General features: G+C 44.7%; 1 protein-coding gene across 1 annotated transcript in view; it reads right to left on the reverse strand.

Annotated features, from left to right (window-relative positions):
* Phf12 (PHD finger protein 12) overlaps positions 1-16,970 on the reverse strand; it is a 46,120-nt gene that overhangs the window by 4,213 nt on the left and 24,937 nt on the right. The window contains 9 exon segments of the mRNA XM_041664672.1: positions 223-366; positions 942-1,067; positions 2,176-2,971; positions 3,509-3,667; positions 6,372-6,536; positions 8,215-8,347; positions 11,327-11,447; positions 14,635-14,851; positions 14,853-15,029. Coding sequence (XP_041520606.1) covers positions 223-366; positions 942-1,067; positions 2,176-2,971; positions 3,509-3,667; positions 6,372-6,536; positions 8,215-8,347; positions 11,327-11,447; positions 14,635-14,851; positions 14,853-15,029 — 2,038 coding nt within the window.

The raw sequence follows: 16,970 nt of genomic DNA on the forward strand, positions 1-16,970 counted from the left end.
CCCGTGTGAAAGAAGGTTATGGCAAACTCCCCAAGTCTGATCAGAAAGTTGTTAATCATCTTGTTCATGCTGAGAAAAAAAGTCACGGTACTTTATTAAACCCATCGTAGGTACAAAGAGTTTGAGCTACTGAAAGCGGAGATTCTCCATGGAGCAAGGTGGTTATACACACACATCAGACAGGAGATCTGATGGTGTGGTGGCAGGTATGTGCACGCGCACCTTCTGTGTGGTGCCCTCCGGAAGTCAGCGGATGTGTCCCAACACTGCCCGGTGAAGCTTGGACCCGGGAGGGGAAAAGCTGATGTATTCTCTGCAAGGCCAGAAACTTGATCAGCTTCTCATCCAACATATTTATCTCGATTTCTAACAACCAAAGAGAAAGATCAAAAAAGCTAAGAAATGGAATATGGAAGTAGATAAAGGTTATAGGGCAAACCAGCAAACTTTTGTTCAAACAATATAAAGCCCAAAGTGGAACAAAGATCTGAAAGTGGGCATCTTGCATGCTATTTACAGTGTGTGTGTGTGTGTGTGTGTGGGGGGGGTTTAGTGCGGTGGTTTCTTGTAGAAAGGTAGGCTAATTTTAAGTAAATAAAGGGCAGAACCAAAAACTCCCAGTTGCCTGTGAGGCAAGGTCTACCCACTCTCTGTGCAGAGAAATTCATCTCTTTTTCTCTTTGACTTTGGGGTTTTCTACAGATGAAAGCAAGCTCCGGGTTCTGCTCTGCTAACACCGAGCGACCTGCCTAATGTGATTCTGTTCTTTCCCACTGGTTCAGCTTGGCTTGTTCTCCTTTTCTTCATCTTTGATTATATTTTGCATAAATCCAGAAGGCAGACAAGAGATGGAACCTTCTTTCCCACTCTTCTACCCAAATGGATACCGTGCATCCCCATCTCCTTATCCCTCTTCAAAAGGAGCTGAACACTATACTCACCTCCATTGACATCCATAAATGCTCGAAGTGAGTTGGTGAGGTCCACCATGGCAGTAGAGTTGGCTGGGAAAGAGGGTACGGTTAAAGCGCTTCCTATGGATAACGTGCCGGGGCTGACCTTGCCATCTGGGGACGGAGCAGGAAGACTGTTACTTACGTCGCCTGAGGGAAACCCACCGGTCCAATCCCCCATTGCTGAGACAGTTCTGGATTTCGGACCCAAGGTGATGTTCCCTTCTTGATTCTCAACCCATAGGCTCTGGAACTCCTAGAGCTAAAAACGTGTGGTGAGGAAGGGTAGATGGAACAGTAACACACCCGGGCCGCAGGAGTTTCCAGAGCACTGACAACTGCTGCAGGGTTACTATTCTGGGGCAAGCGGTGAGCTTGCTTTATTCTCTGGGTCACGACCACCCAACCTTGCTACCTCTACTCTTAACATGGCACCTGTCCCTGCAATTCCTGACTGCTCAACTACAACTGAGAGTTTGCAAAATTTACTCACACTGTCATTACAGAGTAGGAGATAGGGCCAGGGGCTCACACGTGAAGAAATCTCCTGACTGACTATGAGGATGACTTCAGATCATGTGGGGGGACCATACAGGTGACAATAGCATGTGAAACCTGGTTCAGATGCTGGGATCAGCAACCTTGAGGTCCAGAAACTGGCAGGAACAGCTGAGAGAACAAGTCTGTGCTGGACTAAGTACAGACCTAAGGGATTTTCTTTAGGCATATGGTTGAGGGCAAGCTTCTGGGCCAGACCTGAAGCTGGGCTGCTTTCTGTCCCTGCTTCTTGAACATAAATGTTTCTCAAATGAGTTGGCTCAAAATTTGCATCAGGTATGGATTTAGTCTTGCATACCCTGAACCTCAGACTGACCCAAGTGGTTCCAATAGCATGTGCCTTCTGAAGTGATGGACCAGACAGACAGAAGACTAGGTCCAGAGGTGAAGGGGCAGGTGACCCAAGCTGTAGTTCCAGTATTGCCATTAATCTGGCAGGCTACCCCAAGGAAGTGACTTAAATTATTGAGTATAGCCCCATCTTATAGTTGGGACAAGCCAACACAGCCTTTTTCCTGCCATAGAAACAAAGGGAAGAATGATCACTGATACAGAGATTGAAGTCCTCAAGTATTCAAAGGGATGCTATGTTTTGGACTCTTAAGTCTATGTGCTAGAAAGAACACAGATTGTTCCTGATCATCTGGGGCTGAGAAATACTCACCTGATGATGGCGCTGGTGAGCAGAATCGTTGGTTGGCCCCTGTGGCCAAGATACTGTCTCCTGCAGCTTGTGGGGGAGTGAGCACCCGGGTGGCATTTGGGGGTGAGCCCAGAGACCTCGAATCTGTCAACGAAGGTCCTATCTGTGATTGGACAGTCTTTCTATGCAAAGTGCTGGTGTTCTCGATGCTGGCACAAGAGCTGGGGATGGAAGGGGGCAGGCTTGGGACAGGTACCAAACTCCTCTGGGGACAAGAGCTGGGGCCAGTGGCATTTTCTGTCTTCACAATGATGCCGACGGTGTGGTTCTGAAGCCCCCCAGCCGATGGTGGTGTGAGGGGCCGGGGCCAGCCTTGCCGGTGTGTGAGGCCTGGTAAGGGGGTGTTGGCGCCAGGAAGTCGCCGGGGATCCGTGGAATCAGTGGGGCTGCTGTAGAGGTGTGGGCCATTGGCTTTTACCTCTGTGTTCACTGGCCCATTGGCAGTCCCACAAGGGGTTTTCTTGGACTTTTCCACACAAGAACTGCAGCCGATGTCCTCTAGGGCCGGGGCTTGGTGGGGTGGAGAGCAGCCCAGAGAATTCTGGGTGCTAACTGCTGAGGGGCAGGACAAAGGGTAGTGGGAAGGTAGAGGTGCCTTGTCAGCGGTTTGCAAGGAGGTGGTGATTGAGCTGTCAGTCACAATAACAGGCTTAATATCAGCCTTCTCTGTCTGTTCAGAGTCCCAATGCGAAGGCATCTGCTTAGCAGATAAATGTTTCAATATGCTGCACTGGAGCGCAACAACACTACAGAGCCACTGCAATGGAAGGAGAGGAGAGGAGTGAGAGGCCTGGGAGGTGTTGTCTATCCTGCCAGTGTCCAGAGCTACAGCAGAGTTGACAAGCACTGTTACCAAGGTTCCAACAAGAATGACCAGAAAGGGATCCCACTTTCATTCCCAAGAAAGACTTATGTAGGCACTTGGCAGTACTACCTCAGTCGGTGGAACTTGAGGTTCCCGTTCTGGCTCTGCCCTGAAGGCTCACTTGTGATCAACATTCAGCAAGTACCCCAGTATGTGCTGTGTGTCTGGCAGGATCACCCAACCTCTCTGTGGATCTGCTCATTTACTCCTTCAGTACAGAACTGCCCAGCTTGAAGAAACGGGGAACTAATGAGGGAAGCAGCCTGTTTGACTGAAGTTCTCTTGCCTTTGGCATCTGAGCCTGGGATTCTCCATGGCCACTCAACTTTTAGGGGCTAAGGTGGAGATAGGGTAGAGGCAGGAATGACAGACATCTGGTGACATAGAAGAGAGACTGAACTTGGGAATCCCAATTCTGCTTTCACTCACCTCTTGCTGCTCTGCCTGGGTGGCTAAGTGCTCAGAGTTCAAAAGGTGCGTCTGTGACTCCTCAGGGATCCCATTGCAGATCAGCTCCCCATCCCGAATGGCCGCAGGTGCAATGAGAGGGGGTGGGAACTGGTACTGAGATTTTATAGCATCAGGAACCTGGTTAAGATAGGAGGAAAGATAGTGCCAATATGCTCAAGCTGAATTCTGCCCTAACTAGATACTATTTCATCTGTAGTGCTGGTACCCAAGGGACCATCTACTCTGTGATCTACTGTGGACCACGAAGCCCAGTGTGCTGCAACTGTTTTGGGTTGCCCTTTGACTCTCGCACAGATATCTTGTCCTAAAAAAGGGCAGAAATAGCAACAAAAGGCAGGGCTTTCATTGTTCTTCTTTAAGGTCCAAGGTCTTGCAGAGCTCTAAAGCTACCACATACTATCTTCTGTTTTGTCTCAAACATGCAAGACTGACACTGTATTGGGCTTCAGGGTTGTCCAAGTTGTAGGTTTGTAGTATCTAGTGCCAATAGGCAGGAATGATAGTAATGAAGTTAAATGAGGTTATATTCATGGGAGAAAAATTAAGCATGACACCCGACTAATGAGCATTTAATCAATGTTAGTTTGCATCATCCACTCATTCATGACTCATGATACAAGTGAAGATTTTTTGTTGCGCAAAGAAAAATGACACACTCTGATTTACATTATATAAGAATGAAGAGTCACACAAAAAGTCATTCATACATTCAGTCAACATTATTGAGTGCCTCGCGAGTCTGGCACTGTTCCAAAATCCTAGAGGTCCAGAGATAAATATAAAATTTAAGCCTTGCCCTCAAGGAACTCATAGTCTAGTGGGGCTAATATAGAAATGTTATTTATAATACAAGGAAATGCATCCTAGAGTAGAGGGACATCTAAGATGCTATTAAAAAGAAAAAATGAGCTAGGTGTGGTGGCACACATCTTTTAATCCCAACACCCAAGAAGCAGGGACAGGCAGATCTCTGTGAGTTGGAGCCCAACCCGGACCATGCAATCCACAAACAAAAAGCTACGTGTGAGAATGGTCGGTAAAGATGAGCACAGAGGCAAGGAGCATGGAGCTGAGAACCACCACCTAGTGTTATAGGTTTTCTGATGCAACAGAGGACAGAATGCAGCTGCCCCTGCAGAAGATCTAACAAGGTATCAGGTGACAGGTTTCCTCTGCACTCCTATTATCACAGGACCACTGTCCTATGGCGCTGCAGTCTTCATTTCCTAGTCAAACTCTCCAAGAACAAACTATTCTTCTTCTTCTTTTTTTTTTAAAATTTTGGTTGTTTCGAGACAGGGTTTCTCAGTAGCTTTGGAGCCTGTCCTGGAGGAACTCAGGCTGTAGACCAGGTTGGCCTTGAACCCACAGATCCGCCTGCCTCTGCCTGGGATTAAAGGTGTGTGCCGCCACCACCTGAAGAAGAAACTATTCTTCAGGCAGTTTATAACTCTGATTTCCTCCTCAACAATAAGAAAAATATTTAGAGGAAAGTCAATGAAAAGATTTATTCAAGGCCTTCTAATTTGTTCACTGTAGAATCTGGGCAGACTTCTAAATCTACATGGTAAATGAATTATAATTTGGATTACTTTTAGATCTATTTAACTAGAGGTATGAGGCCTACCACCTCATATCCTATTCCTGTAATGACAAACACTTTAATTTGAGAAAACCATCCTACTGAAGGATAAGTTGTTAGTTACCCAGTTAAGAGTTTGCTGTACAATTTTCAACAGTTAAGTATCCTTGCTAGTTCTGAAATGACACCCACTAAATGGGATGGGAATAGTGTGATTGAGGTTAAAACATGGCTGCCACCAAGTGGCCATATTTGAGAACTGCTAATGGATATATAGCATGTTAAACATTCAGATCAACTGAATTAGGAGATTGAATACTTTGAAAACAGCAAGAATTTTTCAATGAAGGAAATTCTCTCAGGCTCTTTGGATATATATAGCTTAGCAAGCATCAAGTACATAGAAATACTGGGTACCAAAACTGTAGTTGTCTTAGTTGATATATTAGTCTAAAAACAGATCCAGAGGTAGAAGAACCTTCTCTCAAACACATTTTTCTTAAATTTTCAGTTGGATATCTCTCTTTATCTCCTGCATGGCTGTCTGCCAAATTAATCACAACTTCATCTCATCAGAATTTCTCAGAAGGGGACCATTTAATAGTGACAGACACAGTTAAGTATTAGGCTGGCTTGTTTTATGGTAACTTATATGTCAGAATCATTGGTGAAAAAGGAACATCAATGCCAGGTGGTGATGGTGCACGCCTTTAATTCCAGCACTTGGGAGGCAGAGGCAGACAAATCCTGGGGTGGTAGGCATGGGGGCTGTAAGAAGTATGCAAAATAAACCAGGTAGTAAGCAGCCTTTCTCCATGGCCTGTGCATATCTTTTGCTTTCAATTTCCTGCTCTGATCTCCCTCAGCATGAAGTGCGACCTGAGAGTGTTAAGCTGAAATAAATGTCCCCCCACCTGTAAAGTTAACTACAGTCATGGCACTTTATCACAGCAACAGAAACTCTAAGACAGATGTTACATGTGACAGTGGAGTACAACTGGGCTTGGTGAGATGGGCTGAAGGCTGCTCATCGTTTGGAGAGCTATAAATGGATTTCAAAACCATACCTGGAATCTTGCCTTTGTAATCATGACTACCATCCTCAAGATATCACTATGCATTTATTATTTGCTGAGATACCAAAGATGTATCTGTGGGGCTTCAGTCTCCCACTGATCCTGTGCCGTGAGAGAAACCAGTGCCCAACGTCTTGCTTGTTCTGACTGGGCCGTGACTCACCTTCAAGCTTCTTCTTCTGACAGACTGGAGCACACGGCGGTTAGGGGGGTGCTTCTTATGGATTCGGTTCAGGAAATCCACTTTGACAACATGCTGTGAAATGGTGTCCTGGAAACGATCAAACACCTGGCACCGATTGCTCAGTGTCAGATTCTTCTGGTTCAGCTAGGGACAAGCAGAAATACCACTGTGGTGAATTTCTAAGGGTACTGCCCCTTCCAGCTGGCCCTATTCTCTGGGCTTAAAAAACAGAAACTCGCCAGGCGGTGGTGGCGCACGCCTGTAATTCCAGCACTCGGGAGGCAGAGGCAGGCGGATCTCTGTGAGTTCGAGACCAGCCTGGTCTACAGAGCTAGTTCCAGGACAGGCTCCAAAACCACAGAGAAACCTTGTCTCGAAAAAACCAAAAAAAAAAAAAAAAACAGAAACTCTTGCTGGGCAGTGGTAGCACACACCTTTAATCCCAGTACTTAGGAGGCAGAGGTAGGCAGATCTCTGTGGAGTGTGAGGCCAGCCTGGTCTACAAAGCGAGTTCCAGGACAGCCAGGACGGTTATACAGAGAAACTCTGTCTTGAACCCCCCTCCCCAAAACAACCAACAAGCAAAGAGAAAAAAAAAATCAAAACCAAACAAATAAAAAACCAAAACAAAACAGTAAATGGGTTCCTTCTGTCTGGTCAGAGGCCTGTAATGGGGCAGGAGACTCCTGCTCCCTGGAAAGGCTTTTGGGAGTTAGGAAAACAGTCAAGTAGCCCGGAAGTGCCCCTAATTCAGCCAGACTATAGGTCAGGACAACCCATCAGGTTCAATCCTAGCAGGCCTTGGCCCTCAAGAGAGCCAAAGAAGCAGACTCCCTACCCATCAAGGAACCGTTCTTACAGAAAAACTGTCCTACGTAGAGGCCTTGCAGGGTCAAAATCCCATTCCTGCTCCAGGGTACCAGCAAGCATTACCAAACTCATCTCAGTTCAGATATTACATCTTCCCTTGTGGAAGGGAAACCTCTGGTCTGCTCTTAAAGGTCAAAGGGAGAGAAGGGGAGGAACTTGTGCAGGTGCTGACAGAAGGCATGGAGAACCTGTGCCACTTCTAACCTCTAGTATATCTGACCCCTACACTCTAGTTCAAATGACAGGATCTGGATGACAAGAGACGGCTTAGGGGTTAAGAAAAACTATCATGACCACTGGCAAGATTGTTTTGTTGTTGCTGCGGCATTCACTTTCATCCATTCAACAACTCACTGAGAACCTAGGATGTGCCAACACAAGGGAGTTACAAAGAACTAATGCAAGAGCAGGGCACAAAGTCATTTAATGGTTGGGCCACGTGTATTCCTAACAGCCAATTATTTATTCTCTTAAGGTTGGCTCTAATAAACTCACTCTTTAGGGCGATAACAGTATTTCTTTAATTCTTTTTTTTTTTAAACATTTTATTTATTTATTATGTATACAATATTCTGTCTGTGTGTATGTCTGCAGGCCAGAAGAGGGCACCAGACCTCATTACGGATGGTTGTGAGCCACCATGTGGTTGCTGGGAATTGAACTCAGAACCTTTGGAAGAGCAGGCAATGCTCTTAACCACTGAGCCATCTCTCCAGCCCCTATTTCTTTAATTCTTGTGGGGTAAAAATGACAAGCAAGCAAATCAAGCTGCACAGCCTCAACAAGATCCATGGGAAGGCAAGAGGCACAGGTGAGATCCATGAGAGCAGACCTGACTGAGGTCTGCTGAAACCAGTGAACTCCCGCACAATGCTGACTCTAGTGCGCTTTCTCGGGCCGGTGCCTGCCCCAGCCGGGCCTGTACAGAGTGAACTAGACACGCCATGCTTACCACCACATGCTCGATGTGATTCGGACACATCCATCTGCCCAGGGGCATGGCAGTGAGCGGCGGCTCGAGGCAGTCCATGTGAAACAGAAGTGGGCAATAGTCACACTGGATTAGAGGGGCTACTCGACAACTCCTGCAAAGGAATGAGATATGATAGGTGATTTCTGTGGCATGATGGGAAAATTAAAGACTAACTCACAGCTTCTTCCATACCTCCCTCCCTCCAGGGTTCTGTCACATAACCACTCAGTAAGGAAGATGGAAACCAGGGTCTTCAGTATTTTATCTTCTAGAAAAAAAATGCATCTTGTGAATGTAAATGTTTATTTGGAGGATGGCTAATGTGGCTATCAGAGCAAGGATGACCAATGCTTAGTACTCATCTCTGCTTTCTGATCTTCCTATTTTTAAGAAATTCTCACTCAAAACAAACAAACAAACAAACAAACAAACAAACAAAAAACCCTTAGATGCTGGTTTAATTGCCCAGTGGTACAAGCAGACAGCTGCCAAGCTTGACTACCAGAGTTCAATTCATAGAACCCATTGCTAAATGGGAGAATCAAGTCTTTCAAGTTGACATCTTCACAGATACATTGTGGCACATGTTCATCTTACCCTCAAAAAGCAAATGTAATAAAAATCATTAGCAGTCTTTTTGGAGTTGTAACTACACGACAAAAGATTTCCCTTCTGTGTGAAAAGACCAATAACCAGTACTGATAATTGGAGATGGAGGCAAGAAAATTATGTTGCATATATTTATGGAAGCACGCTTCAAGGAGAGGCAAATACTCACAACCCCAAAGGTATACTAGAGACAAAGCTTTTCCCAGCAGAGTTCTGAAGTTGCTCTTCTTCTATTTACTTGTTTATTTTTGGATTTTTGAGACAGGGTTTCTGTTAGGACTGGCTGTCCTAGAACTCATTCTGTAGACCAGGTTGGCTTTGAACACAAGAGATCTGCTTGCCTCTGCCTCCAAGTGCTGGGATTAAAGGCACACAGCAAAACAACCGCCAAGTTCTATACTTCTAATTGACTACCATCTAGTTTTCCATAGCTTTTATTATGAACACTTTGTTGTTAGGGGTGTGGCTATGAAACAGTCTCATGTAGCCTGAACTCACTGGTTAGCTAAGAATGATTCTCAATTCTTGTTCCTCTTGCATCTAAGACCCAAGTGCTGATATATCAGTTTGCACCATCACTTTGGGTTTATGTAACGCCGGGTATCAAACCATGTCGGGTAAACACTATACTAACTGTGCTATATCCTCAGCCCCCAAACATCCTTTGTGATAGCCATTTTCTCCTGCTATCCTGCTCCAACCATAACAGTTTTTCTGACATAACTCAAGCCAACAAATCCAGCTTCAATCATTGAAACATCTGGTTCCTGTGACTGAGGAGAGCCTCTCTTGAAGGAAACTAAGTGTCCCAGGGTAGCTGTGTGACTTAGGTAGCCAAAGACCTTTTGAAATTTGTCTAGTCCAAAACATACCAACCACCACTTTAAAATTTATCTTATCTTTAATAATTTGCTGGCTAGCCTAAACACCCCATTTAGGTTTAAAAAAAAAAAAAGCATTTTGTGTGCATTGGAAGGAAAGCCCATGTGCCAGTGTTCATCCAGGGCCCTCAGGATGGATCTTAGGTGCCAGGCTTGGCATTAAGCACCTTAACCCAATGAGCCATCTTTTTTTAAAAAAATATTTATTATGTATATAATATTCTGTCTACATGTATGCCTGCAGGCCAGAAGAGGGCACCAGACCTCATTAGAGATGGTTGTGAGCCACCATGTGGTTGCTGGGAATTGAACTCAGGACCTCCGGAAGAGCAGGCAATGCTCTTAACCACTGAGCCATCTCTCCAGCCCCCCAATGAGCCATCTTATCAGCTCTTCATGCTCCAGTTTAAGTTCAATTCTAACTCCTCCGAAGTTGTTACCAACTTAACACTACTTCTGTACTGTGATCTGTCATCTTTCTTTCTTTTTTATTTTTTTTTGAGACAGGGTTCCTTTGGAGCCTGTCCTGGAACTAGCTCTTGTAGACCAGGCTGGCCTTGAACTCACAGAGATCCACCTGCCTCTGCCTCCCAAGTGGTGGGACTAAAGGCCTGCACCACCAATGCCTGGCGATTTTTCTTTATTGAGACAGGGTTTCATTATATAGCTCAGGATAGCCTGGAGCTCACTAAGTAGACCAGGCTGGCCTTGAACTCATAGTCATTTGTCTGCCTTTGTCTCTGGGATCAAAGGTGTGTGCTACCACACCTGCTTCTTTTGATTGTCTAGACTTGTGATAGTCTCATAATAAATTTTAAACATATACCGCCCCCCCCCACTTCCCAACAAGTCCCTCTGAGTTTCATCTCTTTTAAGCTCATTTTTACTTTTTTTATTTTTAATTTTTTTGGTTTTTCAAGATAGAGGGGTTCTCTGTGTAATTCTGGAACTAGCTCTTACAGACCAGGCTGGCCTTGAACTTACAGAGATCCACCTGCCTCTGCCTCCCAAGTGCTAGGATTAAAGGCACGCACCACCACCCACTACCACCTGGCAAGTTTAATTTTTTAAAAAAATACTTATTGTGTGTGTGTGTGTGTTCGTGCATGTCACAGCTCCCCTGAAGAGGTTAGAAGATAACTTGCCACAGTTTTGTCCTTCCAGTATGTGGCTTCTGGGAGTTGAGCTCAAGTTATAATGATGTGGGAGCATTAATCCAATGAGCAATCACATTGGTTCTGACCTACTGGGTTTAATCACTGTTGCTCACAGGAGCAGGGTGGGGGTTACTTACTAATACCCATCAACCAATAAGCCTGCCTGGAAAGTGGGGCCTTATGAGTGGGGCTAGCTTTGAACTCCCCAAATTGCCTCCACCTCCTAAGTACTGGGATACATGCATATATCAAACACCTGGCCCTGGATCTTCAGGTAATTTGTTATTGGCATATTCAAGGAAGTGGCTAGTCAATTAGTTCTGTGTGCTTATACCATCAGAATATGGCTGTCCACATTAACACACAGGACTTAAAAGGATAAGAGGGGGGAAAAAAACCCAACAACAACTGCATTTGTTGAATATAGGCATAGAAAAAAAATACCTGTTACACGTGAAACAGACTTTGACCGGCAAGGGAACGAGACCATTATGATCTAACTCATGCTGTGTTCTTTTAACGTTCTTCCCCGTGGTTTCCTCCTTTCTTCTCCGTTTGCTAGAACCTAGAAAAGAAGCTGGTGGTGCTGAACTGCCCTTGGCTTCAAATTTCTTGTTGGAATATGAAAACATTAAGTGACAGGAACAGATCTAAGCAAAAGCATGTGCCATGGCTGGGATAGATTTCTTTCTGAGGACCCCAGGGCTAGTTTCAAGTGACAAAGCAGGAGTAAGAAAGAAGGGTGGGGGAGACGACGACACGGGATCACCACAACAGATACATGGCGACTAGAAGCAGAAGTTACCTGCTTTAAGGCAGAAACACACTGATCTTACCAATATGAAATAACCAGAAACCTGGGATAGTAGCAACCTATGTCCAAGTTACACAGTCAACAAAGACTAGTCTGTGAAGATAACTGAGCAATTTAATCATGTTTCTATAGAAACCAGAAAAGCAGGTCCATATGCAACCCTCCCTCCCAATTTGACACAGGTTCTCTCTCTGTAGTTCTGGCTGACTTGGAACTTGCTCTGTAGACAAAGCTGGCATAGAACTCAGATATTCATCTGCCTCTGCCTCCCAAGTGCTGGAATTAAAGTTATGCGCCAATAAGCATAGATATATGTGCCCTTTAAAATGAAATGTACATGTGTAAAGGTCAGAAGATAACTTTCCCCTACTTCCACTTTTATGTGGGTTCCAGGGATCAAACCCAGGCTTGCATGGCAAGTGCCTTCACTATCTCAGCTATCTTGCAAGTTGCCCGATAGGCATTTCCATCCATGCATGCATATTCCTCCTCCTTTCTCACATACAGTCTCTGCAGCCCTAGCTGGCCTCAACCTCACAGAGATCCATCTTCCTCCATCTTTTCATGCTGGGACAAGAGGAATGTGGCACATTTGGATCAAGTGTATTCTTTTTTTTGGTTTTTTGGAGACAGGGTTTCTTTGTGTTAACAGCTCTGGCTGTCCTGGTGCTCACTTTGTATACCAGGCTGATCTCAAACTCACAGATCCAGCTGTCTCTGACTCCCAAATGCTAGGATTAAAGGAGTGAACCGCCACTGCTAGGCTTCATGTGTGCTTTTTAAGCCTTCCAATTTTCTTGTTTTTGTATATGTCTGTATCTGAAGGCATGCGATTTCCTTTGATTGCAGTCTACTTTACACATTGAGGCAGCTCTTCTTCTGGAGCTCACCACTTTAGTTTGTCTGGACAGCAAGCTTATTCCACTTCAGCCTCCCACAATCTGATTACAGGAAGGCTGTCCTGCCCACCTGGCTGATGACATGGGTTCTGAAAATATGAACTCCAGTTCTCACATTTGCATGGCAAGTGCTTTATTCCCTGAGCCATCTTCCCATATTCCCTTTTGTTTTTTCAGACAGGGTCTCACTTTGTAGCCTAGGCTAGTGAAAAACTCACTACATAGCTTCTGCCTCAAACTGATGCTGGAATTACAGGCAATTAAGACACCATGCCTAGCCAATCTGACTGTTTTTTAGGGGGGGGGGGGGGGGGAAGAGATCTAGAAGTGTCATGGTATCAAATAGAAGCCATGACTTGGTTTTGTTAAAAGAGGAAATTTGACAATAGCTATCAAATCTACCATTGCCAACTGTGACCTAGCAATTCTAATAATATTAGGAGCTGGAGAGATAGCTCAATGGTTAAAGGGACTGGTTGCTCTTTTGAAGGACCCAAGTTCAATTCCCAGCATCAACATGGTGGTTCACAACTATCTCAAATTCCAGTTGCAGGGGATCTGATACCCTTTTCTAGGTTCTGTGGGCACCAGGCACACACATGGTGCACAAGACATATTTGCAGGCAAAAAGCCATATACATAAAAATAAATTAAAAAATGTTAGGAACAATTTAAATGGCAATGAACAGAAAACTGCTTAAATCAATTATAGTACATTTGTATAATGGACTATTATGGAGCCATAACAAAAACCTAATGAAATGCTACAGTAATGCTAAAACCACTGGACTGCATTATAAGAATAAAGAACAAACTGTAAAAGTTTGTACAGTATGCTATTTAAGAAGAAAGTACAGGCAGACATACATACTTACATACTCTTTCTCCCTCTCTCCCCAGAATGATAAATAAGAACCAACCAAAGAGCAGCTGTCTGCAAAGGGGAGGAGGAGATGCTGGGGATCAAATCCAAGACTTTGTGCATGGTAGCTCTACCACCCAACTATATTCCTAAACTTTGTTTCTTCATTCATTTATTTAGGAATTTAAAAGATTTGGGCCGAAGAGATGGCTCAGAGGTTAAGAGCATCGACTGTTCTTCCAGAGGTCCCGAGTTCAATTCCCAGCAACCGTATGGTGCCTCATAAGCATCTATAATAAGATCTGGTGTCCTCTTTTGGAGTGCAGGCACACATGCAGGCAGAATACTGTATGCATAATAAATAAATCTTAAAAAGGAATTTAAAAAATTTAATTCTGTGCATCATCTATCTGCATGTGGGTTTGTGCGCGTGCCTACAGAAGCCAGGTGTCAGATCCCAGAGGCTGGTGTTAGAGACAGCTGTGAGCTGCCTGATAAGGGCGCAGGGAAAGGAACTCAAGTCCAGTGGAAGAGGAGCAAGTACTTTTAACTGCAGAGTCATCTCTCTAGTCCCTCTTTTAACTAAGTTTTTTTAAAAAATTTATTCCTTTATGCACATGAATGTTTGCCCATCTGCATATATGTGCACCATGTGCACTCCTGGTGCCTGTAAAGGCCAGAAGAGGATATTGGACCCCTTGAAACTGGAGGTACTGATGGTCATGAGTCACAATGGGAACCAAACCTCAGGTCTCTGCAGAAGCAGTCTGTGCACTGAACCACTCAGCCATCTTCTTGAGCCTTCTTTATATGTTTTGAGACAGCCCAATATGTAGTTCAGGCTGGCCTCAAATTCACGATCCTCTTGCCTTACCCTCCCCCAAGTGATCAGATTATTACTATGTGTCACCCTACTTGGCTTATGTTAGGAAAAAAAAAAAAACTGTAGGGCAACAATAGGACAGGAGACAGAAGACTCAGAAAATAAAAAAACTGAGTAAGTACTATAACAACTAAAACCTTTGATGCTATCTCCAGGCAGAACGAGGAATAATAACAAAAGACAATGGCTATAGGCAGTAACCTTGCAGGCAGCACTGCTCTTTGGGCTAAATAATAACCCTCTGGAAAGCCAGGGTAAGAAAGGAGAGATGATGAGGATGATGATGTCGCTAACCTGGTAGTGCAGTGGTACAAGTCAGTTCATTGGGCAACTGAAATTGGGTAGGGTTCCGCTCCATGGCGGCAGCAATCAGCAGCTCAAAAGGCCGCCGCAGCTGAGGCTGCACATAGTCCGGCTCTGTTGCTACTGGCTCCTCATCCACGTCAATGATGTCCTCATCAACGTCGTTATGCTCAGAGGTGGGGGTCTCTGTGCTGGCGTTGGATGTGGGGGGTGCCAGGCCGGCTGGCTCTCCTTTCCAGGATCCGGGCATGGGCAATGGCCTTGAGTTCAGTTTTGCTAGCTGATCTGTCCAACAAGTCAGTGTCACTGCTGGGGGATGTAGTCCGTTTACTGGATTTGTCCACCAGTCCATTGACGTGGCCCAGCTCCTTTTTCTGCTCTCGTTTCTGCGCAAATGAATAGGTGGGCCCATCATGAAAAGAACAAATAGAGATGGGTATACAATGTCCTGCTAGACCACTTATGAAAATTACAAAGTCCCTTACACATCACAGAATCATCCACCTCAGGACCTGGGACAGCAGCCTATTAAAGTTGAGATATATATTTTAATTTTAATTGTGTGTATTAGTATTTTGCCTGCATATATACCTGTGTACCGTGCATGTGCCTGATGCCCATCAATGCCAGAAGAAGGCCTCAGATCACAGAAACTGGAGTTGAGAGCTACCACGTAGACGTTCCAGGTCCTCTGGAAGAACAGTCAGTACTCTATTGCTGAGCCATCACTCTAGCCCTAGATACAGCTATAATTGAACTAACTAAAATGGAGAAAACATGGCAGGAGTGAATTACAGAAAACAGTGTGGAAATTTTGGAATAACTAATTCACTGTATGATACTTAACACCTATATACATATGAAGCACAGGGCAAGCCGCTAACAAAATAAACACAGAACAAATTTAGTGAGATGATGGTAAGAACACTGTAATACAAAGGTCACTGTCACTTACTTGCCTGTGACAAGTGCATCCTGACCTACCAATACGTTTTGAAAATAGCTCAAAACAGAGAAAGTCTGAAAAGGTAAAACAGGCTGGGAAAGCTCACTTTTCAGGGGGATGGCACAGAAAGGTGCCACACAGAGAGAACCAGTGCAGAAACCAGGCACCCAAGAACCATGGCTTTCCATCTTAGCTAGAAACTCGGAAAGAAGGCATGAAATGCAAAAAGACTACAGTGAACTCAGTAGGAATGGAAAGTGGACAATGCAGCTTCCCAAGGCTCTAAAATCAACAAAGTGTCATATTAATCTCCATTTAGTTAGGTCCTGCCTAGGCAGCTCAGGAATTCCTCCATCTGCAAAGTGAAAGCACTGAATCTGTTCCCTCTGAGGATATGGTGGTGATAAAAGGACTGCATCTATAAAAGGCATGGGTGACCTTCCCCAGGAATCATAACAGGACTGACCATCACGAGTTCATGAGACCCAAAAGAAATCTACTTCAATCCATTTCACTATGAATACTGAGGTCAAAGGGGAGTGGTGGTGACGGTGGATAAGGCAGCTGTGGAACCCTTAGGTAGAGAGGTCTATGTGAAAGTGAGTCAGAGCAGCATCTCAGGAGGAATGCCCTATGCTAGGAAAAGAGCGTACTGTTCCTAGCAAGCAAAGGTTTCTAGAGAACAAGAGGTAACAGACCTTTAGAATGAGAGAAAAATTTGGTTCCAATCTTGGCTCTTTCAATTCCTGAGTCCTTGGGAAAATAATCTATATTTCATAGCCTCAGTCTGTTCTTTCCATAATTATGATCTACCACCAGCACTCTTCGATACTTGCATAGCTTAAGCGGAATAACAGTAAACACCTGGCGTACAATGGGCACTAGCAAGTTTTCACCTCTTTTCCTTGGCTGATCCCAACCCTTTAATGTCTAGCTTCTTTGCATAGTAAGTTTCTGAACAGATAGGGCATGCTCTATGAGATGCACAGGAAAGGGCTTTGGAAGCTAGGTAGCTCTTTCTGTTTCTGCAACTGAGGATGTCATCACTGACATCATGTAATGACCAAGAAAACAGCAGTGATGCCACAAGAAAATAAATTCTTTGGTTACACAATTAGTGTGGGAAGAAAGCAGGGTAACCTACAGACAAATCCTAATTATAGCCCGTAATGTAAAGGTGGGATCAAATATAATCTGGTGACACACACGTACTTCCTTTTTTGGGGGGCGGGGGGGAGATAAAGGAAAGTTTAGTTCTTGCTCTCTATAAAAAATTTCAAAGTAGCCAGGTGGTGGAGCACATAATCCCAGCACTCAGAAGGCAGAGGCAGGCAAATTTCTGTGAGTACAAGGCCAGCCTGGTCTACAGAGCGAGTTCCAG

This window comes from Microtus oregoni, unplaced genomic scaffold (assembly GCF_018167655.1).
Source record: "Microtus oregoni isolate MIOR12 unplaced genomic scaffold, Mior012 000015F_ref0000493, whole genome shotgun sequence".
NCBI classification, from domain to species: domain Eukaryota; kingdom Metazoa; phylum Chordata; class Mammalia; order Rodentia; family Cricetidae; genus Microtus; species Microtus oregoni.